General features: G+C 33.0%; 1 protein-coding gene and 1 long non-coding RNA gene across 2 annotated transcripts; one reads left to right on the forward strand and one right to left on the reverse strand.

Moving 5' to 3' along the window:
* The first annotated feature begins 680 nt into the window (after positions 1 to 680).
* Positions 681 to 1,827, forward strand: LOC121125746 (uncharacterized). Its single transcript, XR_005866746.2, has 2 exons — positions 681 to 845; positions 897 to 1,827. It is a non-coding gene; the product is annotated as an uncharacterized lncRNA (long non-coding RNA).
* On the reverse strand, positions 1,334 to 26,390 carry LOC121125745 (uncharacterized). The gene is made up of 3 exons (XM_040720945.2): positions 26,028 to 26,390; positions 5,335 to 6,793; positions 1,334 to 3,853 (listed from the first exon to the last, which is right to left on the reverse strand). The coding sequence occupies exons 2-3, from the start codon at positions 6,697 to 6,699 to the stop codon at positions 3,662 to 3,664; spliced, it is 1,557 nt and encodes a 518-aa protein (XP_040576879.1). The 5' UTR covers positions 6,700 to 6,793; positions 26,028 to 26,390; the 3' UTR covers positions 1,334 to 3,661.
* Positions 26,391 to 26,894: the final 504 nt, after the last annotated feature.

The following is a 26,894-nucleotide window of genomic DNA, read 5'->3' on the forward strand; positions in this document are numbered from 1 at the left end:
TTTGATGTGTCACTTTCTTTTAACGCTTTATGTCATACAACAGCAGACCCATTGATGTTAATAATATGATTCCCCACAATAAGCTAAAAAATATATTCAAAATCAACGATGTCAGCCTGACAATATGAAGAATATTTGCGAGAAGAACAGCTTAGCTGTCATGACGTTTCATCAACTTTACTACAAATATAGTAAGGAAATATACACAAATCCTACTCCGTACACAATAAGGACATATAGCCGAGAATTACTCCGATAACTATCCTCAATTCTTCTCAGAGTCCAACAAGGACTGCCACTTATAACTCTGCAACAAATCTTCGGTGTTACTCTTCGTATTTTACCACCTAGTAATTAATTTACCCTATGTTGTGCCTTGACGAGGTTGAGGAGACACAAACTATTTACACAAAGGAACCCAGGAGGACCGAAAGAATTGAGAAGAGGAAAGACGTGGAGGAATAGCACAAGGCTTGTCTAATAGGAATTCATATTAATTATATTTATAGAATATAACTATTAATACAAGTACTTTACAAACATATATTTATATATATATATACAAGACAATCCGAGAAATAAGAGAATAAGAGGGAAGGAGACACGAATACATTACACCCTTATTGTTTTCTCTTCAAAAATAATGAGAACAGGTTTAGAAAAAAAATAAAAGATTTTTTAAGTTAGAATTTCAAAAACTCTTCAATAATCATATCTTTGTCTTCTCTGGTAATGATACTACTAACCTCATCCTCACGACTATTTGCCATCTGATCCATAACCCTACGCAAAGAGTCTGAAATAATCTATTATTGATACTGAATTATACTCTTAGTCAAACAAAGGTAATAATAATAAAAACATTTTTAGAGCATAAAACAAACTTTTCATGTTAGAATTCGTGGCGCTATCAATAGAGATGATAAAATTCAAAGATGAAAAGGAACAAATATTCTACGGGAAGTTTAAAAAAAAAAGAAACCAAAAATTTCCGTGTTCTCCCTATTTATTTAAAAAATGTTTGGGAGAAGAGAAGCTTATTTGTCATGACGTGGAATTCAATAAGCTGCTAGCAGCCGTGAGATTAAGTAAATTAACACAAGTATCACTTTGTATCTATCTATCAATGATATAGACTCCGATGTTGATCCTCAATTCTGCTACGAGTCCATCAAGGACTTATAACTTTATACTTATTGTTCCCTCCTCAACAATAAAGATGACAGCTTCGGAAAATAAAAGCACATTCCCAGGTTGCCACAACCGGAATCCTCTTCTTCGATTTTTATATTATTATTTTTACCCTTCAAATTAATCCACAATAACCTCAGAATTATTAATATCACTGTTTATTTCAAACGTCACAACAAAATAATAATACACACAGATGATAACACCACATCACATATAATAATAATATGTTTGTATTTACAGGACGCACGCGTGCAAAGCAAACTCATTTAAAAATAAATATTAAATTTTATAAGAAATTTGAAATTATAAAAAGAAGAAAAAAAACCGAACAGGAAACATAAATTAAAAAAAAAAAATTGCTTTGCACTTTCTATCACATGTTGATTTATCATTTTAAGCATTACAAAAATATATATTAATAAAGAACGCAGATTCTGACAACATTACAATAATTACAATTAAAAATAATATTCTAAAACTTTTTGTATAGCACAAATCATAGGAAATTTTTCATATTTATAAAGTGTTTTTTTTTTTTTTTTTTTTTAAAGAAAAAAAAGTCATGCAGATAAATCAATAATTACTTCCTTTTCGCAAAATACCTAGAGACACAGACGTATTTATCATCAATCTTACAAATAACAGAGAGGGCGTGGCGTGACTCTGTATCAAGCATGACGACATTAGATACCCAAGACAATTCTAAACCGAATAAATATGGGTCTACACAAAAATGGCTCTGATTAGATATATGGGAGGCCGGACTTAATGTCGACAGTTTTGTATCTATATAAATGCTGCCTCCCTCTTGGGTCGGTCTGGACTGAATGCGCCGGACCGACTATTCATCCGTCTAAACTGAGTGAGTCGAAGCACCAATGTCTGGACCGATACAAATTAGAAAAAGTAAATAGGTGACGTCACACACCTTTTCTAAAATAATAAACATGAATTAATTTGGTTCCAAATAGGACATTCCTATCACGTGATCGACTCAAACCTACACAACCCTATCAATATAGTCCAAAAATAGACTATACGGAGACAGCAGATTATAGAAATGCCTCAACTAGTTCGAACTCTTAGGCTGATGCAGAGCCCTAAAAGCAAATTCTGACCAACAGATTTGAGCACCATCTTTCGTCTCGGCTCATAACTATTGTGTGTTTAATAAATGAATACATAAAATCACAATAATTGTAATTTTATAATTAATTTCAAGTTAAACGTTTTGATCAAAGGAAACATACGACACACAATTGTGATTGTATAATATATTGATTTATTAAATGCAAAATAGTTATGGGGGATACGAAAGATTATTGCGCTCAAAATCGAACAATAATCTTAGGGCGTTTGGCACTTAGGTAACACTTGTTGCAAAAACTGCCTCCATAAAGTCCCTGAGTGAAAAGTAATTTGATTGGTCCTCCCAATTAAAGTCCGTCTTCCCATATATCATCGTAAGAGTCGTATAAAATATGACCTCCCGGAATACTGAAATTTAAGAAATCTACAAATGAGATAGTAACACTGACAATTTGAAGAGTGTTTGGAAGGAGAGCAGTTTAGCTGTCATGACGTTATATTTCATTAGTTAGGAGCAACATTGAACGCAAGGAAATTACCAGAAATCCCAGATTGTTTCTTTCAACGACATGAATAGGAATTACTCCATTTTACATCCTTAGTTCCATTCTGAGTCCAACAGATACTTAGACTTATAACCCCAACACATTTTCAGTATTACTATAGGTCTTTAATGAGCACCTGCACTACTACTGATCCCTCTAATATTCTCTCTTCATGAGTTTAAATAATAATTATATCAACTTTGAAAAAAAAAAAAACACTCTTCAGATTGCCAAACAGAAAAAATCTCACGAGTGTTCAGGTCATATTTTAAACAACTATATATCTCGGGCACTCCACGCAGGAAGAAATATAAACTAAAATATACATATCTTACTAATGTCAAGTCTGCCAGGCGTAGTAGGAAAATTGTCTCCTTTGTCTCTAAGTATCTTGACTTTTCCTAGGGTATTCTATTTAGAACAAAAACACATAAAATACAAGCTTTTTTCAGCAGGTCCGTGACTATTGGGGAAGGGAAGGGGGCGGGGGTTACAGCCTTCTGTTTTGCTGACAAATTTGTCAGCGTTTTTTGTCATAAAATGTAATCAAAATTAGAAATGAACAATAATAATCACTCTGGTCAGTATATATTTTTTTTAATTACTTGGGTTAAAATTGACAAAAATTGACCCCCCTCCGTACAAAAATCGTAGTAACAGCCCTGTTTTTCAGCAGAAAAAAAAATATTCATATACCTAATTACACTGTTCATAACATATGGATCAGCTGACTTAATGCTCTGATACTGTTATTATTTGTTTTTTAACAATAATGTTATGTTTTTTTTGTCCATGTCCTAGTCTAAACAAATAGGCTGGTTCATTATCATCGATTATAGTTTTGATTTAATACGATCCACGTGATAATTAATGGTGTCAACCAAATTTGCCCATACTTTACATTCCTCTTCTAACCTCATTAGCTCCGTCTCTTTAGCTCGTAACTCTTTGCACACCTCTTTCTTTTGAATCATTAGATGATTATGTTGTTTTATACGTCGATCACGGGCTCGTCTTGCAGCTCCCTGTAATGAAAAACATGTTTTTAATAAGGATATAGGAACGAGTTTAAGCATTTGTGCTCACACATTACGACGCGTGATGAAAAATTGGAATTGGAAATAAAAAATCTAGAGGTGCGCATAAAAGTTCAGTTTGGAGCTACCTTATTTTCTAGGAATATTATAATTTTTAATTTCCCTTATTTGCTGTTTGAACCAGAGATAGGACCCAGATCCAAAGTACTTGGCTACGGTATAACTAAACTTGCTTCACCTAATGGAAATTTTATAAATCATAAAAAAGAACCGAGGGATTTTCCGGAACTAAAAAACTTTTATTATAGCTTAATACTTAATCAAAGTTATTAAAAAAATATGATCTATATCAAACGTAGCCCTCTCTAATTATCTAGATAAACAACTGTATCATCTGATTATTTCATACAGCAAAAAATTCCAAAAAAATTAATATTTAAAATTTAATTTTTTTGTGAACAATTGTCGATTTTTAAAGATTTTTTTCCAATAAATTGAAACTCTACATATTTTTTGTGAGCAATTGTCGATTTTTGAAACTTCCTTTTTTGTGAATAATCGTGGATTTTTGAAGAAGAAAAATTTCAAAAATGTAAAAAAAATAATTCCAAAAAGTATTATTTGAACATTTATAAAATTTGAGAAAAGAAAAACCGTCTAATTTTGATTTCGGACCTGGGTGCGAAAGTTCGGGTACCTGAAATGCACCAGGATTCTTTAGTTATAAGGGCTCTTAAGTAATCTCTGTTTTGCTTGTGAGTAGTATAAAATATCCATACCGGATAAAAGGAAAAAAAAGGAAGTAAAATAATGTCATAAATGCAAATTTGACGTTACTAAGAATGTGAATATTGTCGAAATTGGAAGGAGTGTAATTTAAATAAAGGGTACATGTTGGTAAGATCTATATTAATTAGTGTTTTTTCGGACCTTACTGAGGACTACAGTCCAGTGAAAGTCCCACCTATCGGTCCTTAAAGAAGGTAAAACCAATCCCTCTTGACGTTATATAGGGTGCTTTTCCTTTATTCCGTTATATAATTGAGTAAATTATATAATTAAGTAAGAATATATTATATTCTAATCTAATGAGAACATGAGTCTTTTTTGCAGGATATATGGAATGCCTTGTAGTTTATTATTCTTAATAAACCATCCACATTTTTAGAAAAATTTCCAAGGACCCCCATTTCCGGGCCGGTCTTAAAGACTGGACCGAATAAATAAGAAGGCCCAGACAACACTAATATAAATACTTTTACTAATGATTAGTTATTCTAATTCTATGTTACCATATTTTCTATGAAATTATCTCAGGCATATTTTTCACGCTCACTATCTTTTGATGTATTTTTTTTTTTTTTTACACGCCCCCTGTAGAAAATTATTATTTCCACTTCCAAATAATATACAATTTACATTCTAGGTCAACAATTTGTGAACAATCTAATGTCAGAAATCCCACCTACCCTATTTTTGCCTTTTCTTCTACTATCCTTGAAAAGCATTCGTTGCTCCTTGGGCATTTTTTCAAGGAGTTTATTAAACGTATCAATGGAAGTGTCAACAATTTCGTATTTGGAAAATTTGCTGTTCTTTGGGAGAAGATTATCTTCCTTTTTTCGCTTTCGTGGTGAGGTGGAGGAGCTGACTTTTTGTTGTGCTTTAGGAGTGCTCTTGGGTGTTTTTTGTTTCTTTGTAATTGAGAGGGGGGGATTATTTGAAGAAGTAGATGTTGGATTTGAGATCATGTTTGTGGATGAGGAAGTAGAGGGTGACGATGATTGCTTTTTGTACTCAATGGACGAACTATTAGCCGCCGTCACTACAAATGAGGATTCGCTACTCGGAAAGGCCTCGGATTTAGAAGATGAGTCAAGTAGGAGTAGAGGCGTTTCTTCTTGATTATAATGACCTTGAATTGCACAATCATCATGGGATAACGAATAAAGACCCACTGATCCTGACACATTGGTTGTCACCTCCATTTTGGAATTGAAAGACAAAGATGTTGAGATAGAAGACAATGTGGGGGAGGATGAGCTGGAGGAGTCATTACTGCTGTTGCTGCTATCAGATGAACAGATATTTTTTCCATCAGGATTTTGAATGACTGATGATGTTAGTTGCTTCGTTTGAAGTTGAAAGGACGGGGAATGAGGGACTGGGACAGCAGCGGGTTCCACGGTAGTTGGATTCTTCACCAGGGCAACTCGAGGATAAATATTTGGATGCGTTCCACTTAAATCACTACGAAGAATGTATGGACCGGCTTGTGATGTTTTAGAGGGCTCAAAGGGCTTATACTCCCATTGAGCACTCTCCTCCGTAAAGTCTGACTTTCCAAAAGAGGGTCCATATTTATAAGAATTAATTCGAACGCTGTTGCTATTATAACCCTGAGAAGATTGAGGTACTGGGTTTTGAACTTTGAAGGTCTCCACAACAGTGAGGGGCTCCACAACAGAGAGGGTCTCCACAACAGAGAGGGCCTCTCCAACAGAGAGGGTCTCTTCAACAGAGAGAGTATCTCCAACAGAGAGGGTATTTCCAACTGAGAGGGGCTCTCTAACAGAGGGACTCTCCAACAGGGAGAGACTCTCCAACAGGGAGGACTCTCCAACAGGGAGAGACTCTCCAACCGAGAGGGGCACTCCAATAGAGAGAGACTCTCCAACAGAGAGTGGCTCTCCAACAGAGAGAGGCTCCACAACAGAGAGGGGCTCCACAACAGAGAGGGGCTCTGCAACAGAGAGGGGCTCCACAACAGAGAAGGGCTTATTGTTGAAATTGAGTGAGGTTGCATATTTATCTTTCAAATACTTTTTGCTCATATTAAACCACCAGGAATTACATTCACTTCACCAATCGGCAATCCTTACATTCTGATTTTTCAAAACAAAAATAAATCAGAGATTCGACACATACCTAAAAGTGTAAAGAAGTATGAATTGTTAATGATCATTCTCAAATTTGTGGCTATCATAAATAAATAAAACTTTTTTGAAATAATTCAATTCAAATTACTAATTATACTAAAATTCCCTTAAGTCTATGCGGCACATTATAAAGCTAACAACAATTTCAATTTATCTATTTTAATCATTCATAGTGTGTCTGTCTGTGGGCGCCTCATTCTTGAGTGAGGGCTTCACATTTAGGTACTGCGTTCTGACTATTTGATCTAAGAAAATACAATATAGCACCAAGAGTGTGTGGCATGAGGGGAATGTCAGGTTTTATTTATTGGTGCTTAGTACGGGTCTTAAAATCCGTTCATCCCTGTAAGTGACTCTTGAAAAATGCCTTGAATTTTAAAGTGCCCTCTATAAGGCCACATTTTCATTAATAATATGGTAAACTACCTCACAAACACAAAAATCTGCACTTAAATTTGTTGTCAGGTGTCTATTTTTCGAGGTCCCCACTAATCAGTGTTTTTCTGAACGTTGATTTGTTGAATTCGAATTATCTCTTCTTCAATATTGAACAATTCGTGAAAAGAAATGACTTTAATTTTTTGGGACAGAGTTCCACTGATTAAGTATTAGTAAACTTTATGATATTATCATTACTCCAACTGGCCTAGGAAATGTCCGAAGTTTAAATACATAATGAAGGATCTGAAAATTGTTTAAATCCTCGTGAGTGTAAATCAAAAATTAAAGTATATACTGTGGCAACATTAAATGACGACATATCTGCTGATAGAGATCAGATCGCCTTGCTTGCTAAGGGTTTCTTGATGCGGCAGAAAAATTTAACTTCCGTTACATACGTATTGTCCTTAAAATATCAATATGGAAATGTATTATTGCAGGAATATGTAGTAATTTAATTAACTCTGCACATTGGCTGAGTTGATAAATAGTAATATATGAGAAATCAGTAAAGTCCAATTTCAGCAAAGAGGTTCCAACGTGGCGTGGATTTATTTGGACTAGCTTCTTTTCTGCGACATTTTCATATAATATACATTCCAGGATGAATGAATTCATTATTGGACAAAAAAATTGCATATGCATCAAAGGTTACGTTCAAAACATTGACAAGGAGAATGATGGAATAATTTTTATACCTTTTTAAAGATCCTACTCCACGGAGACCCAATGACGGAACTCCTAGAATCCCATCATGGATCCTTTAAATTCTTCCTTCTACAGAAGCTTACGCAGCTGTGAACAAATCCTACAAGACCCTAAATCAGGGGTCGGCAACCTATGGCACGCGAAAATTAGAGCATATTCTTGTAGTTTGTGTATGTCTTTTACCATTACTGTTGAGCGTGGCACACTCATTGATTATAAATGTTTTAAGTTGGCACTCCCCGTCTCAAAGGTTGCCCACATCTGCCCTAAATAGTATCTACTATACTTCTCCTATTTGATTTTAAACACAACTCTGGTGAGTAAATGACGTCATTCATTTTGTAACTTTTATTATTTGAAAATACCGATGACATTTAATTCTTGGATAAACTTCCCCAACAATAGATCAATTATATGAAGAAAAAAAACTCTAAAATGTATAGGTATTGACTATTGGGGAGTCAATCGATATCATCCTTCAGACAAATTTTTTTTTAGCAAACCACAAATTTCCCCGATTTCAAAAAATTCGTTCAACCCCCTCAAAACGACCATCCTACAATAAAATAAATTTGATACATCTTTAATATAATCTATTATTTTGTGTGGGAATGGAACACACAATGGACCCAGCGTATGATAATGCGTGGGGGAGGAAAGTTTATTAGGTCATTAATTATTTTTCGAAATCATCAAAGGGAACCTGCGGTCCACTCCTCTCCCTCGTTCATTGCAAACAGTATATCAAAGCCCATTACATAATATGTATTCATTGCAATAATATAAGTAAATATACTGGGTGTTTCAAAACTCTCTTCCGATTTTTTTTTAGCAGACTAACAAAATATGCGGACAGGGGAGTCTCCAGGGGGTGGGCTGGAGGGGTTGTAGAGCCCCCTCCAGTTAGGGAATTTTTGCTTTTTTGCTAAAAAAAATTTGCTCAGGCTGATAAAATTTTACGTAAAAATATGGGTACATTTCTTTTAAAACTTATTTTCTTAAAAATAAGGTCATTTGGTCAAATTATGTAGCAGAGCGAAAAATATAAACATTGTTTTTTTCAAAAAATTAAATATAAAATTTAATTTTCAGATTTTTTTCCCAAAAAATTTAATTTTCTGTGAATAGCTATGGATTTTTGAAAATTTTATTTAAGGGAGTTAGCCTTATAGGGACTTGTACATATAATTAAAGATGAGTAGTTTGTAATGAAAAAAAACTACCTTTCAAAATTAGAAAAGGAAAAACGGTTTTTTCGTGTGCTCTTTCTCCTTTTTTGCTCATTATTTAATCGGTCGCCGTGATATGAACTTACCCCCTAAAGTATGCACTATTGCCTATTTCTGATATAAATTGTTTTAAAAATTCTTAATAAAATAAATATGACCCTTTAGGCCTCGTATCGCGCGAATGATTGGGGAAGATGGGGGACACATTGAATGATATATATATATTATTTTTTTGTATTATGCGAGCATGTAAATCAAATTTTAAACCTCTACTTGCTTCCTTTACTGATCAGGATGCAGTCAAAGCATAGGAGTAAGGTAAACATGAACGACCCGGGATATGAATTTAAATATAAAATTATAATATACTGAGTGTCGTTCAGGTAATTTGGACTACCTTTAACTACATCCTGATTAATAAAGGATGCAAGTAAAGCTTTGGGGATTTCTGAAAGCAAGAGGAGAAAGAGGGGGAGAGACATATGGCACTACTGAGTAAAGCTGCATGTAATAGGATTTTGGGGAAAGGAGAAAATGTATTAAGGCCATAGAGAGAAGAATCCTTCTCCCATCTCTGTAAACCGTCCAAATAAGTACCTGCAAAACTATTGTTCACTAAGTTTCGTCAAATGCCACTTCATTTGATGAAAATATGCCTTCCGCATGTCAAGTTATAATTTTAATGTCATGGTTTTTCCTTTTAGAAGATAATCCATTAAAAACCCTCCATGAGAATCTCAAAAAACAGTTGCCATCCCTTTCCCAGCCCCCCCAAAAAAAAACAGTTTTTGTCAATGTTCATAAAAACGCTCACATCATCTCACTACTCAAACGACTGTTATTTGCAAGGCCAAAACTTTGCTGAGTACCTTTTAACAGACGCTAGATAGATGTGAGCAACTGTTATTTAAGAGCGCTACCCTCTTCACGTTGAGGTCGGAAACTTTTCAGAACACACTCGGAAATATGCACTTTTATAAGATGAGGAAAAATGCACCCAGGCCATGAGTACAATATATACTAGGAAAGTCATTTCTGCTTACTCATACCACAGAGAGAGAGAAAGCTTCATATTGCAGTTTTGAGAGTGTGTTCCTTCATTTCCCTTTTGCAGCAGTTATAAAGGGGGAAAAAAACAAGGAAAATCGATAACCACCTCAAAGTATAAAAATATTAGATTTTCTTTTAAATGAGGTCCTTACGTGCAGAGGAATTTAATTCCTTTTAAATATGAATATCCGTGTCAGGAGAATATTATTATTCATAGCAATATCCATATTATAAATCAATGAGATCCACAAGCTTTCACTATCAAGGGAGTTATATATGAGATACAAGTACATCCAAGTTATACAGACTGATCAGTGCTTCGAGTTTGAATAAATATGACTTCCTTGTACGTAAAAAAGCACACACTAAAATTACTGCTATAATCCTGATATATATATTTTTTAAATGTGCCTTTAATTGGTTAGATTGAGTTGCACTGATTAAGTAAACATTAAAGTATTACAATTAATACAGGAATATTGTGAGAAATCCTACTCCTAATCTAATGGGTAGAAATGAATCCCTTTGTCGAGCCCTAACTCTACTCGAGTCTGTAGTAACTTATAAATCCCAAACAGCTTTGGACAAATATAAAGACATTATTCTCGAGTAGCAAGTTCAGAGTTAAAGACGTGAAAATGTGTTTTTTTTACTTCTCTACATATAATAAGCTAAAGTGGATTTTGAATTACATTACTATTCTTCGGGGAATAATCATCAATTTCTATCAACAAATTATTCTATTAATCCTTTCGATGATTCGCAAATTGCACTTTAAGTATACCAAATTGATATTCATTATAAAATTACGAGAAATTGATAGGTGAGATCTATTTGGAGGGGTCAATATAAGCATCTCAAATCACAAAAAGGTTCTAAACTATAGCCCGAATTCTTGGGTATCTTAATTCCCCAACCAAATTTGAAATTTGTCTTTCATTCGAGGTCTGATCAAAAATAAATCGTTATTTTCTCATTTAGAATTGATGTCTATATTATGTTGGTACACACAGGTGCATAAAACTATGTATTGTTAGTTTGTCTTTGACAATTAAAAAGTTAAAGGCCTCTTTTGTACTCTACACAATTCTCCAACATTTCAAATAATTGGTAGACAAAATCAATTTAGGGAAAAATTCTTTAAAAAACTTTTGAAATGAAAAAATAACGGTTTCTTTTTGATCAGAGGGTATAAGAATTCTAATTAATAAATATATGGGATTTACTTCTTTTTTTTTTTTTACTTTTATTCAAGATTGTTTTTATGGTTACTTTAGTAGAATTTAGAATAAATTATCACACGACAGCAAACAATCTGTGTTTTCATAGTTATGTGCACATAGGCTATCAATAACTCTGTACAGAGCCTTTAACTACACTGCATGCACATTCAATGCAAAGTTGCAATTTATAATCTTTTGCAAAACATATAGATACAAGAAGAGCATGCAAATATCTGCACAAAACGACTTGTATGTACACAAATGACTCTTAAAAAATGTGATTTGCGGAGAGGATATTATATGTATGTATTGTTCTGCAAAAAAGCTTGGATTCGTGGTTTTCCTCTCTTTTAATGAGAGGGTAGAGGTCTGCAATTTTCTTTTGTATTTTTACCTCACGTCACTATAGCAAAAAAGATATGAAAAGGCCGTTTGGCAGTCTGTAGGAGGAAAACGTTTTCGTTTTTCATTTTACTCTATTTATTTTTTGCAATCTGGCGAATGAAAAGCTGATGGATTAGATAAAAGTAAATTAGTAGCAAATGACGACGCGCGATCCTATAATACCTTACTCAAGGCCAAACAGTCTGTCTATATATACCACCATTTATCTATCTGGAAGGAGAGCGAGCGGGGGAACAAGCGAATCTATGCATACTTACATAGTTATTTAATTGTTTATTACAACATCCTTTAAAATTTTTAATGATTTACGTTTTATCATTGTGCATATACGAGTATCTAATGTAGACTGAAGCTCTAAAAAAAGTAGCAAACTGGGCATCCCTATTTATATAATAATTATATTTTTCATTTATTTTTTTTTTTGAGAAAAAATGACAATTATTTGAAGAAGAAAAATTGAAGATAATTTTTTTTTGGAAAAAATTTTCTAACATTAAATTTTTGGAGAAAAATTTCAAAATCTATAGCTATTCTCAAAAAAAAATTGAAAAATGAGCTGTTCACAAAAAATGATATTTACAAAAAATATAAAAAATTTTGAGAAAAAATTTCTAATATTACATTTTTGGGACAAAAATTTCAAAAATCCATAGCAATTCAGAGACAATTAATTTTTTTGGCAAAAAATCTGAAAAATTCAATTTTTCGTAGAATTTTTTTAAAAATCTTAGCTAGACAATTAAATTTTTTAGAAAAAAATTTGAAAAATTAAAATATTACATTTTCTAGTAAAACTCAAAAAGTCCTCAATTATTGGTGGGGTCTATCCAGCCTTCCCCCTGCGGAGCCCCATGAACAAGGACACACGTAATCAATAGCGGAAAAATGTATAAATCCATATATTAGATTTGAAGGAGATTTTACAAATAGATCAAAACTTTATTTGATGAAGTTTTTTATGTTTATTTTTGTGATGCCAGTATTTTTAATATTAATTCGATAGGAACAGAGTTGTTTGATTTATTCGATAGAAAACCCGTCTCCCACTTCTCTGCGTCTATCATATACGTGGATATGTAAATCACGACAATATGGTTAAAGCCAGCTTTAAGAGATATTTTGTCAGGTGATAAATAATGTCTACTAGAAGAAGGCTATGGTAAATTAAATAAAATACTTTAAACATTACGGGAGTTAGTTATGCACTCATTACTTGAGTATTACACAGTATAAATTACCTACTCTTCTGCGGAGAACAAAATAACATAGGTTTACTTTTTATAAGATGCTGCTCATTTGAGGTCCAGAAGACGGAAATGAATTTTGGAGCATCAGGAGAAATATATTATAGGTTGACTTGGACTTTTTGAAATAAATGATAACTCTTGCCTTCATTTTAGAAGAACTCACAGTTTAGCACTTCATCATAAGAATGAACTTGGCTGTATTAAAAATAATTTAAATTTTTGTTATATTTTCAGGATCATGTACTTATTATATTAGTATTATGCATTTCTGAAGACAGACTTAGAACCCAGTGTAATTACTACAGGATCAGTTTCATCCGATTCATTTATGGGAAGATACTCACATCACACATATATATCGCCATTAGAGAGAATCGTCTCAAGAAGATGAAAAACTCATCAGTCTCCAATGATAATAAATAAATAATAGATAAAATCATATCGTTATGAGGCAATTATAAATTATTTCTTAAGTGGTTACCTTCTAATATCCCCTGCATCACCATTTAGTATTTACCTCTTATGGTTGTATGTATATTAAAACACGATGTATCGGTAGATACTAGTATAATAGCGTATTTAAGTTCAAATTTCCGTAGAAAAATTATATTTATGTAGTCTCTATTGGGAAGTCTTTAATTTAATATATAATCTAGTTAGCTCCAAAAATGCAATGAAGGAGGATCAACCCAAGTAATATTATCCTTGGAGTCATTGCAACTTAACAAATGGGTAACGACACCAGAAAGGTTGGGAACCGCTGATCTAATGCCTAATTTCATAAAAATAGATGCACTAAATTTTTTGTCCAATAGATGACTTTAGTATTTATTATCTCGTGTTGAATAAGCAATCAGTTTACGCTAGATGGCAATAGAAAGATAAGATTCCTTACTAAAAAAACTTCTTTGATAGTGTTGTGATTGTTTGACTCAGTATTTATCACTCAACAAGGCGAAAATACAATCCAGGCGGCTGAAACTATAAATAGTATTGATGGTTCTGTTAAGAGATGGATCAGGCTAAAAAATATCAGGCTTCAGGATAAGTTAGCCTCCGAGGTTCGGGCCATCTCGTATGAAATCATACATAAAAATACGATCTACTAAAGATATTTGTAAGTGTGACAAATAATTATCAATCCCATTATCTTCAGTTTATTTTTCATTAAGTGTCAAATAAAAGATGACGTCATCGACTAGTTGTAAAGGAATTGTTTTACATTAGAAATTAATGTATGGTGGAATGTTCGGGCCAGAACGAATATACCTATCGTCGATATAATGTAACAGCCAGTTACGCGCAATTTTGGTTTTGTCAAGATCGTTCCCGTAATTTTGTTGTTAAAGATGTACCAGACTGTTGAAGGTCAATTGTGGAAAATGTGGATAAATAATGGAAATCGTCGAGTCCGAGCGTGATGTAAACACGTTTTCGATTGCAATGGGGATAATCATTAATGTAATGAAAAATCCATTCCTTTTTACTACTAAAAACAAAAACATACGAGAATTCGAAATTACTCCATTATACTCGAGAAAGTTTGAAAATGTCTCGATTTTTTCGTATAATAAAACATCTCTAAACAGGATCGCGATTTGAAGTCACATAATTTAAAAGATTTACACAAGCCTAGCAGATCCAAGTGTAAGGTTCTTGTAATAATAACTAGAGTTGCATAAAATATGAACCTAACACGTCTGATATTTTTTTTGGATGTGCCGGCCTGAACAATGTTTTTTTCTTTTCTTTTCTAAAGGAGTTTTTTGAGGATCTAAGAATAAAGTACATATGCTCATGAACGACGGAGAGCAACACTCATAATTTGTCGAGCAATTATGATGGTAAATCCTCCTTGGAATCGGAGTAGAATTGAGGATCGACATCAGAGTAATTCTTGTCAATTTCCTAGTTAGATATGGTGTGAAACTGTACTCTCGTATTTGTCTGTAGCTAATCTAATGTAACATCATGGCAGCATCCTCCAGCACATCTATCAAATTGTCAGAGTTACCATCTTGATTTTCGATTTCTTTTATGCAACTCTAATATAAATGCAAGCCACATCCAGGCATCACTACGAGTTTAGGAGAAATTAATCAGATAAATTACGGGAGATATAGAAACAAGTTTTTCTAATATTTTCACTCTATGAAAACTCTTTCAAGATCAGGTATTTCAAAGAATAAAAAAGTCAATATAAAAGTATTGGGGGAATAAAATGACATTATCACACTACTTGTAAATGTTAAGAAACATTGTGCCTCATTATTAAAATGCCCGGGTAAATATCAATTTCTACCAGAGTCCTCAGTACAATTCTTATTTTGAAGACTGGATATAACCACTTTGTGGGGGTAACACGCTTAAAACAGGTGACCTTTAGGCCAGGTTTCACTGAATATCTTACATTTCAATAGAATTTGGCCTTGAATCTATATTTGTGGGGAAATTATGCTATCCATTTATCTACAGTTAGGATAATCGAGGAGGTCAAGCCTAACTAAGTGCAAGGAAAAACTCTTACTCCTGAGAAACTGCCTAAATAATTACGATTAACCTCCTACTTTGTGTGACAACTGAAGAGAAACAACGCATTTTTATTTACAATGTACTTAATAATACTTGTAGATCCATTCATAAGCTAATAATGTATGCTTTAAGTTCATCTATCTACTTCGGCGCCATTTATAGAAGGTTAGGTACTTGAGATTTTATTTTATTTTGAGGAATGCAGTCATTTTTTTTTTCTAAGAGGTGAAATCCACATTTACAAGGTGTATCTGAATGAACAGCATTAAAGAAAAATCTTTTTATCAAATGATGCACTTGAAATTCAACTTTCTCTCTCTCTCTCTTTCATTAATTATCCTTTAGTAATAAAAAATTATGAAATTATTAAGTTTTTTTTTTATATATCCATCTATCCTTATGATTTTGGCAGATAAAGAGGGCATCATTCTTGAATAGAATGCCCCCATCAGTGCCTACATTTTTGCAAAATATAGAATACTCGGCGGAAAAACGTGGACTGTTAATTAATGATAATTTTATCATCAATATAGAAAGATTTCGGATTATTGCTGACATTCTGGTTCAACCATCCTTTGTGCGTAAATAAATCATAATTAACATTGCGTATATCACGAGTGAGCAAAAAGCCAAAAGGAAGAACATCTCCTCCATGATGAAGTTGGAGTGGCGAGGAATATGGAGATTGTAAAGTGATCCATGAGCCTGGTTTTCAAGACGGCCAAGATGGAGAAGACCTCTCCAGGAAAGCAAAAGTGAGGGGCATAATTTAAAGAGAAATCCGGAGAGCTCTTGTTCACCTTGAAGAAGATCAAGGAGGACCCCACCAAATCGCCTCGTCAACAACTTCTTGTGGGTTCTAGGACCATAAGGAAGATCGACTTAGGATTGCGTGATACAATTAAGGTAACGACGTGACAATTGTTTTAATTCAATTCCATCTCTCATTTATGAACTACTAGTGACAGTACCCGGCATTGCACGGACTAATTAGGTACCGACTAAAAGCCCATTATTTCTCCTTAATAATATATAAGATAACTCCCCAAGAAATCCCCAGTGGTATTCGCTTTTTTTCATGAGCAGACTACCACGTTACTACTCAATACTTAAATCAATTCATAAGTATTCTCGCCTCAAGAATGAAAGAAGTCACATAATTATTTTTTTTAATAAAATGGTATGAGTACTTTAGTCTTTTGAGCGTTCAAAAATAAAAAACAAGAAAATTCATTTTAATATAGCAGAGTTTATATTTTACTCAAATCTTAAAATATACGCCCATGAATCATAAATAAGACCAATGACAAAAACAATTAGAAACAGTTTTCTAGTTATACAAGCACACGCCTCCAATCTTTCATTAATACGACTACATTATGATTTCTTAAATATAAAGTATGTATATGACTTACATCAGGGAGCACTCTATACACGCTCTATAAACAAAATTCAGTCGTTTTCATCCATACACAAATTATATTTTACTCGCTAGATTTCTATTAAGTTAAATCAATTTTATTTTTTAAATACTTTTTCACGAGAATTAGCAAAGATTTTTTGTCACTCAATTCAGACAAATTGTATCAAACCCACTGATTACTCAAATTCTATATCAGGGTCAAATTATGAAATGCCTTAACTCCCTTCATGGAACATCCTTCTAGATTAACGGAAGCTATAGTAGATGTTATTGAAAAAACCCAGGAGAGCAAATTTGTATTATTAATAGAGATAATAATATAAGGAAAAATCTAGCCCTATTTTGACTAACTTGGAGGATAAGTAGGAAAGACGAAAAGAGTGCGTGTATTGAGTATTTCTTGAAAAAGTACAAACTCCCTTACTTGACTATTGAAAGAAAAAAAAACACACATATATGATATGATGATAGCCTTGAAAGCGCAGACTACACGTTTCAATTTTCTTCCTCTTTATTAGCGACCACCACTAACACCCCAGCTACATGTCCCAAGTGCAGCACGCTTCTCCTAAGCCACTCACTCAGTCAAATAGGTACATATTCCCCTAAAAAATATGCGTTATCATCATACAACAGACATAAAAAAAAGCGCAGGCCTATGATTGCTTAAATAACTGTTATTGTCGAGTGTAAAGAGGCAGGTTAAAACAAAAAGACTAAGAACTAACCTCAGGAGAGAGAAGAGGAGACCGATCACAGATACAAAACAGAATTATTGCAATAAAAAAAGCTACTTCACCCATACAATCTACACTACAATTGAATAATATAATGCATTTGATTCAATAAGATCATAAGATAAATAGTTCTCGTAAACTGTTCTTCGATATAGTGCACAAAAACTGTTTTTAGACGGACTCGAGCATCGTTAAATTAGCCACTAATGATAGATTCGAAGAAGGGAAAATTATATACAATCAAAAAAAGATGACACAAAGTGTTTTACAGAATATGTTAAATAGTTTGGTTGGTTCCGGAAGTGAAATATCTGGAAATTTGTCTTTTAAAAATATAATTTACTTAAAAACCACCCATAATATTTGTTTTCAATGTCCATTCGACATATGAAACCTTGGTAACAATTATATTTTGAGCTCAAAATTGCCTATCTATATGCGGCATTTAAGATACGGCATTACGTAGCCGAATGGGCTAGATAAGGCCACCCTGCACTAGCAAGGTGGCCTGTTAGTAAGCCCTGGTTCTAAGAATGAATTTTACTGAAAATAAATATTTTTATTACAAGTTAGTCAGCTGATTTTTCTTCTTCCTTCTAACTAGTGTTGGATCCTAATAAAAATTATCAGTCCTAGGACCGGTCCATATCGGTCTTTTACAGTGTAACTACAATAGCTGAAATGAGGTAGTTAGTAAATATGTCCTTTCAGCTGTTCAACATAGCCTTTTTCAAGATACAAATACAGTAAGTTTAAATCAATTTATTATTATACGTTCCAGCCATCATTTATTATTTTCGTTTTTATATACTTAAATCCTGAAGAATAGCTTGGACTGAAGGACGGACGTATCGGTCCTTAGAACCGTTAAATAGTAAAAATATCAATTAAAAAAAGATTGTAAGGGCTGGTTAGTACTGATTTGAAAGAATGATTCTTTGCTAACATCAAATATAATTTCATTCAAACTCACTCAGTAATGAGAAATTTGAGATATTTGCAATAACACTAATTACAAAGGGCATAGTTTTGAAAAGTACGGCTATTTTCCTCGATTTGGTTTTTCTTCTTTATTTTTTTTGTACTATAAGACAACACTTTAAGCATGTTTAATAGCCAGAGCAGGGATCAAAATGTTTTTTTGTGTTATCAATATATGTAAATCTTATTAAATCGATAACAGAGTTATAAAATAATAATAAAAAAACTCTCCAGATTACCAACAAGAAAAAAATATCACACACATTTAGGTCATATTTTATACAATTCATAAATATTATGTCGCATCCTCATATAATTCACTCTTTTAAATGTGATATAGTGACGTCATCTTGCTCCCAGACAAATCCCGAGTGTTAATTACTCCTCGTCTTTCAGGCACTAGTGAAAACTTTGTGCTTAGATGTTCTCTCTTCGAGAATGAAAGACTAATGGTAAAACGTGGGTAGTCTGAAAAATTTCCGACATAACAAAGATACACAACATTTTTTCTGATTTCTTTATTTTATTTTTTAACAGGGTCTCCTTGTAACTCTATACACTTCACCCAGCGATGCTCCCATCTGGATGTAACCCGTACAAATAGTACACAGCGTTTTTCTGAGCAAAATAATTGTTCACTCTTTGTTTTGAGGTCTATTATTACTCAAAGTTGAATGAACTTGGACACATCAAATTTAAACACAAGAAGCCATTATATGTCTGCTACTGTTTGAATCTATTGAAAGGTTACACTTTCAAAAAAATAAGTAATATATATTTAATAACAGCTCGATACTCCATTTTGTCTCCATTTTCACCAAAACAATCTCATCAACTCCCTCTAACGACTATTACATAGCAACTGCACTTCCAAAATGACTGAAACTTTAGTGAGCAACTATCAACAGATGCTAGATAGACGTGACTAGCTTTTATTTACGTGTCCTGCCATCTTTACGTTGAGTTTGGAAACTTTTCAGACGTCCCTTTTAGTCTCGTCTTATGTCTTTTTACAATCCGCTATGTTGTCTTACATTATTGTATGTCAAGTAAGGCAGTAGTTACCAGAGTAATGGAGACGGAAACTTCTAACTCAACTCGTCTTCCCTACGCTCAAGAATAATGAGAAGAACCCATTTCTTCTCCTCATCATGAAGCTGCTGCTCCTACCTTTTTGCAGGCTAATGGATTATTTTTCTCTTGCTTTACAAAAAAAAAAAAAAATGATTTACTCTTCTCCTCCCCCCTATGGTAAAATATAAGAATCAGCCCACTACTTCTACCTATAAGATATTTGATTGTTGTAACAATAATGCATGTTCTTTATTACAGGCAGTAATAAAGGGGTTAGACTTTTTATAGTTACACTCTGGTTAGTGTTATATTTTATTTTTCGGATCTGTTATCATTATTCTCTAATGATTGACGTGGGGACATCCAAGTACATATGAATGAAGTAAAGTAAACTGATGGAGTAAATCCCTGTAGGACTCAAGAATATAATTGAGGATCGACAACTGGGTAATTCTTTATATTGTTAAGTCCTTGCTTGATACATTGTGTTTACGTACTTTTCTCATGGCAACTTGGAACTAATATAATAGAATGATATAACAGCTCTTCTCCAAAATACGATTCAAATTGTCAAGGTTACAATGTTCATTTGCAGTTTCTTTTGTTTTAGCATATTTTCAACAACTCTAGTAAATTCTTATTTATATATGAGTATACATTTGAACTAATATTTGCAATATCATCCATATGTTTATACCTCAATGGTCAAAACTTATCAATTTTTATATAGATGATCAAAAATGGAGCCAAATCCTAAATGGCGTAAATAGTACAACTAAGCATAAAAACGAGTAAACAATGTCACATCTCTCAACAGAACTAAATAAATAACTCTAAAACATGAAACGCTGACGCACCAGATATATGATTGGGTTTATTTTTAGACACAACACAATTATAGAATCGAATATATAATTCCCCATTACGGTCATAGTTTTGATGGACTGCATATATATATACAATTAAATCTTAAAATATTACAGAAAAAACAAACAAAAATATAAATTCACCCTGCAACAGCTGACATAAAACCATTTGATAACTTAGTCACTCTTGACATCATCAATGGGAATGACAAACTGGATGTTTTATAGGCAATATTTATATGTAATGTTTTGTCAATTTTCGATGTTTCTTATTCTTTTCTCCAAATCCCTGTTCTTGAACGTTGTTTGGGTGAATTCGTATCACTGTCAATTGATTTATAGAGGAAGATACAATATATATATATATATATCAATAATAAACACGCACCAAAAATTAATTTAAGTCAGTTAAAACAAATAAAACCCCCAATAGGAATAACAAAATAATTGCACATACAATTAATAGACTAGGGGTTTCGTGAGTTTCTAAAAAATGTTCCGATGAATTAATAAGTAAAAGGATTTCTCTATAAATGAACAACTTATAAAAAACCAACGCTGCATGAACTTAAATACTTTCTCTGGGAAAGGTCTTCTTTAAAATCAAGTTCACTTATTACGACATAGGCCACATTTCTTGAGACATACCAAGGATGCTCTCTTCGCCACCGTAATCTGCAACTTTGACACTGCTTTAGACGCTATCCTCAAAGTCACATATTGGCTGTCCGGCAAGAAGCTGTACAGTAGCTCGTGCTGCATTGGTGCTTTCCCAATATTTTGAGAATATCCTCAGCCAGCACTCACACCACTTTCTCTAGTTTCTCGCATTCAATTATTACAGTGACTGCTCATCGTGACAGACTCTTGCCGTGAAGTAGAGCCTCGATGCTATTCTGTACTTTGTATACCATTTTTTCGCTGTTAATATAGCGTCACATACTGTTTTTACATATTCTCTTGTCTTTTCTTTTTCCATTGCAGTCCTCAAACAAATATGGAGCTCATCCAAAATTGGATCTGGCAAACAGTCTCCTTTTAATAGAACGATTTGGAACATTGACAACCACGGTCATGGGGTTTATGTCTTATGGTCGGGTTGAAGGAGAGCTGAAGGGACTGCTTCCGTATCGCTATTGCAGGGTGAGTAGTGGCATTGCAGTTTAAAACATCATTTATATCATTAAGTCCTCAATTCCTTCGTATTTCCCTAGATAAGTGGATTTTTACCTACGTATTTCCTTGAAGTGTCCTTGAATTAGTAGAATAAGAAAAATATACAAACAATACAATGATTCCAATGCAAGAAGCAAGAGATAATCACTTATCCGCTGGATTAGTCATGTTACAAAAGACTCATGGATTGACAAACAAGAAAAATATGAGCTCAAAAGGATCATTCCGATAGAAAAACAAACATTTAATCCGTTTTATCGTAATAAATATTAGATATTTTGATAAAAATATTCAAAGGGAAAATCAATTTCAACCAAAAATAAACAATAACGACGCATAAACCTCATTTATTTATAGATAATTGCAAAATATCCTTGGGCAAAATAGTTAAAGGTGAAAGTACCGGGCAACACTTCTAACTGATTTTCGGCCTTTTTCATGCTTTGTTTTTTTCTCTCGGTGAAATTTTACTTTATACAATTATATATGGGGAAATCTCTCTGCCTCTGAGTCAGCTATGAAGGCAATCAATATACTGTGACTGATAATAATTACATTCCTAGTAGATTCATTCCCTGTAGAATTTACCCCCAGAGATTTAATTCCCATTTTGAAAGGGGATATTTAGTGACGTATTACAGTTTATGTTTCTAAGCAAGATAGTTAAAAGTCTTTGTGTAGGACTCTGATTACTTCATACTTAAACCTTATCTCTGTAAAAATATTGATAACAGATTGTAAAAATAAAAAACACTTTTTAGGCTCAATCTTGCATTATAATATTTTTTTAATCATCTATACCTGTACCCATATTATTATGCATTTAATCATAACTTATCTACTTTTGCCACTCCCAGATAGAAGGAATATATATACATAGATATTTAGTAGAGCTATCACAGAGTTGCACATTTATTCACTTTATTGCAAATTGTTCTTTAAATTTAAGACATGCATTTTTCATTATCATTCAGGATCGATAACAGAGTAAACCCAGCATATATGTTCGTGTTTATTTCGAGCTACTTCTCTTTTTGAACATTGATTGAGCAAACTCGAATTCCTTCTTGTTAAGCAATGAACAATTATTAATATTTATTGGATAATAATTCCATAGCTAGGACTAAAATTTGGGCATTTTTCTGTTCATTTTCGTATGAAAGGTTGTGTGATACAATAAAGAGACAGACATGAACTGTTAAAAAAACCTACCATTTATCGCAAATTGGTTTGGAACTCAGAAATATTTGCTTAACTTTATCCATTTATTAAAATTTGGGGGGGTAATAATATATTTTTAGCAAAAAGTTCCATCGGAAGCGAGCCATCTATTTTAGAACCAACACGCAACTTTTTACAAGAGTGAGTACCTAGAGCCATAGCTCGTTGAGGGTATCCATGATTCTGTTTCTGATGAAGGAATAGTTGGCAACTATGAAAGTGATAATGAGATGTCAGAGGAACAAGCTCTTGGAGGCCTTAAAAATATAAATTGATAAGAACATTTCCGCATTTGAAAAATGAATTATTCAATCCTATATCTTGAATATAATTAATAAAAAATGTATTCAGCACCGAAATTTAGTTTTTAATATTTATTCAGAAATTTAAATAGAATATGCTTGTTGAGTTTCGTGAATGTGGATTACAATAATATTTGAGGAAAAAAATGAATCGCTTATGAGATCAATTAATCAATTATAATAATGAAGTATCTATAAACTTGTTTTAGCCCCCTTAAATCTAAAGTATTATTATTTATTTTTGTAAAAAAACATAACAAACGATTAAATTTTATTCTTCGGAATATTATCTTAATCTATATTCTAGCATATTCTATTTAAATATCTTAATAAATATTAGAAACTAAATTAACCAAAAATCAATCAAAATCAACCTTTTTTAGAGACATTTAAAAAAAAATTAAATGCAAAGTAACTTCGCCTAGGATATAAAGAACTTGATCACCACGCACAGATTTTAAAGTTTACGGATCCCATTAGTAAACAATAAATTATGTCATATTCTAGTATTTATCTTTATATTTTAAGATGAGATTTTCCCTTTTAAACGTGTTTTACTCATATACAATCAATTTTCATTTTAATTATTTTTACTAATAGTACACGGGTTGGTTTTTTAGAGTCACCGGTTCTCTCTTCTTTGAATTCCGTAACAATAAAAATGAAATACTAAGTGATCAAACAGCTAATTTTTGATAATTAAATGCGATATTTCCCGGGGAAAAGGTGTAAACCCAAGAAAAATCCTGGGATCCCCAGAGAGAAACCCTAATATGTACAGGGAGCGGATGTTGTTTAATATTGAATTTTGAGCGTATGCCCAGGTAGGACGTTGTTTTTTGTTTTGGCAGCTAGCCAGAAGTGTCAGTTTAAAAAAAATTGGCATCGATCAACGGAGTATTTATTCCACAATCTAGGAAAGGTGTATTTGCTGCAATCTGCACAGGACAAGAAAAGGTTGAGATTGCAAACTTCACAGGTCCTTTGTCTGGAGAGTCAGAAAGGAACTAGAAGAGTCTGGGGATGATGATAAAATTTTTTTTTTTTTCTTCACATTATTGGGCCACGATTTTGCCTTCAAGCCTACTGGAGCTCAACACCATTGACTTCTTTGAGTGGGACGCAGTTTAGTCAATAATATTTATTGTGGTTTAATTTGGCATTAATTCTTATTAGAATCAGGTGATAAGTCTATGAGAAAATCAGATTTTTATTTTAAATCGAGTTGGTTGATAAATAGAGGTAGCACTCAGTAAACACAATCAAAATGTATTGAAATCGTTCTTTATTAGGTGCATGGCAATGTCAAATAATTATATTACATTATATATATAGGTTCAAGGTCCAACTTTTATAATAATCTCTAAATAATATAAAGGAAATCTATAATTGATGACTCTTTTTCTTTGAAATTGCAAAGTTTACCATTGTTAAAATACGTACACGATTTTTTTTTCTTCTTCTTCAGAGAGAACAAAAGTAAAAAAAAATTGGCAAAATGTGTTTGTAACACACAAAAAATATGTTTTATCAATTGAAACTTCTATATTACGACAAAGATTCTATCAACCACTTTTTTATCCAAAAAATAATATTATCGAATAATTACGCAATGTTTACACATATAACTACAATATAGAGCAGTATGAATGAATCAGTAAACTAAGATATTTGTAGAGAAATTACACATTAGATAACTCAAAAGTCCATCACTAAATTTCATATCCCCTTGACAAGTTTATAAATACATAAGAAATTGGACAAATTATATTTTTGGGACCCATGCAAATACGGATGGAACTCCCCCCAAAAGTGTGAATATATAAAATTTGACTTCAAAATATCTGAAAATTTATAAGGACAATGTTATATAGATAAAACCAATGACACATGTTGGTTTTCATATTCCTCATTTAACTATGAAATTAAATCCTTACTCGAAAAAGGACCTTCGGCATAGGCGTTGTTTTTATTAAAACAAAAATTATATTGTTTCATCTGCTACAGTATTAGGTCGAAGGGATTCAACTTACCCCCCCCCATGGACGCCCCTGTTTGGTTTCATACATTTTTTAAAGCCTTAGGTAATCCCACAACTCACAGGAGAAGGGATTTGAAGACACAAATTACAAATTTAACTTATGGCCTATACAAAATAGGTGCTATTGTGGAAGAGGGTGGGAAATGTCCTTACAGTCCCTTATGGAGAAGGAGCTTCCATATTTATAAACTACGAACTGGTTACAAAGTACGGCAATGGGAATTCAAAACTGTTGAGCAGGCAGAGAATCCCCAAAACAAGGACTCACAAGTTTGCTCACTATAGGTCGTTTTTTAACAACTGATTCCCTGTGCTCCTTAAATCTTAATGAAATCATAAGCCATAGAAAGTTATCTGTATTGCAGAGCAAATCAATTAATACCAAAATATCCGTACTGCATCCTGAATGGGTTCCCATAATAGTAGTAGACACATTCTTCTCTCAGAGATGGGTGAAACTTCTTATAATTGAGTTTGTAATGGTTCCCAGTATGAGTCATTATTGTATATATGTATTTTATAAAAATAAGGGGTTATTTTTCTCCCAGTATAAAAAAATCAACTTACTTTTTTTTTATCAGAGACCTCTAGAATGTAATTCTTGATGTTGAATCATAACATCACTCCACTACTATTTATGATGAATATAATAAATAATATTTTAAATATATATCTTCATCAAATCAAATCACGGATGAAATTATAGATCGACACTGAGGCTGTGTGCTCATAGAGACACTCCATGAACGACTTGTCCAATTGAGATAAAAGGAAATACTGAAGGAATATAAACACACATTTTTACAGCTTTCATATATCTGAATGCGAGGCATAGAGGAGAGGGAGGAGGCAAAGAACAAAGAGAGGGACAGAGGGAGAGAGAGATCAACATAGACACAGCATACAGAGCTTGTTATTTTGAAGGGAAACTGCTGAAGCGAGTGTGTGTAAAAACATGGAAAAGAGGGAGATGATAAAAAAAGGAAAGGAAACACACGCCCTCATAATTCTTCTTCTTCGTTTTCCACCTAATATTTTTTCATATTTTTTTGTATACTAATATCTCCATATTCCACCTATTGAGATTTTGTCTGAAGAATAATGATACAATCCCAGTCGGGATCCCATCCAGTCACGAAAAGATCAAAATGTTCTTTTGATGTTCAACAAATCATTCCATTGTAGAATACATCAATTGAATAATATGAGAATGTGCGTCTCATACAGCAAGGCGCTCCACGTTTTCCTATCTATGCTACATTGTGCTTTTTATGTTGTCATGCACTCTGTGTGGCGTGTTTGATGTTGTGGGAGAAACGCAGTCTCTGGCTGAGCGCTCTCACTACAAAAGTAAAAAAGTTGCAAGTTATCACTTTAGTGGATGTTTAAGGGCTACGTAATAGTCAATGGACTTCTCTCATCCACGCACTGTAC

This window comes from Lepeophtheirus salmonis, chromosome 10, assembly GCF_016086655.4.
Source record: "Lepeophtheirus salmonis chromosome 10, UVic_Lsal_1.4, whole genome shotgun sequence".
NCBI lineage: Eukaryota > Metazoa > Arthropoda > Copepoda > Siphonostomatoida > Caligidae > Lepeophtheirus > Lepeophtheirus salmonis.

Bases quoted from the DNA above. Each gene is read 5' to 3' on its own strand.
- LOC121125745 (XM_040720945.2), bottom strand. From the start codon at position 6,699: ATGAGCAAAAAGTATTTGAAAGATAAATATGCAACCTCACTCAATTTC. The intron at 3,854-5,334 runs GTAGGTGGGATT...TTTTCATTACAG, and splicing joins GAAGAAAAGGCAAAAATAGG to GGAGCTGCAAGACGAGCCCG.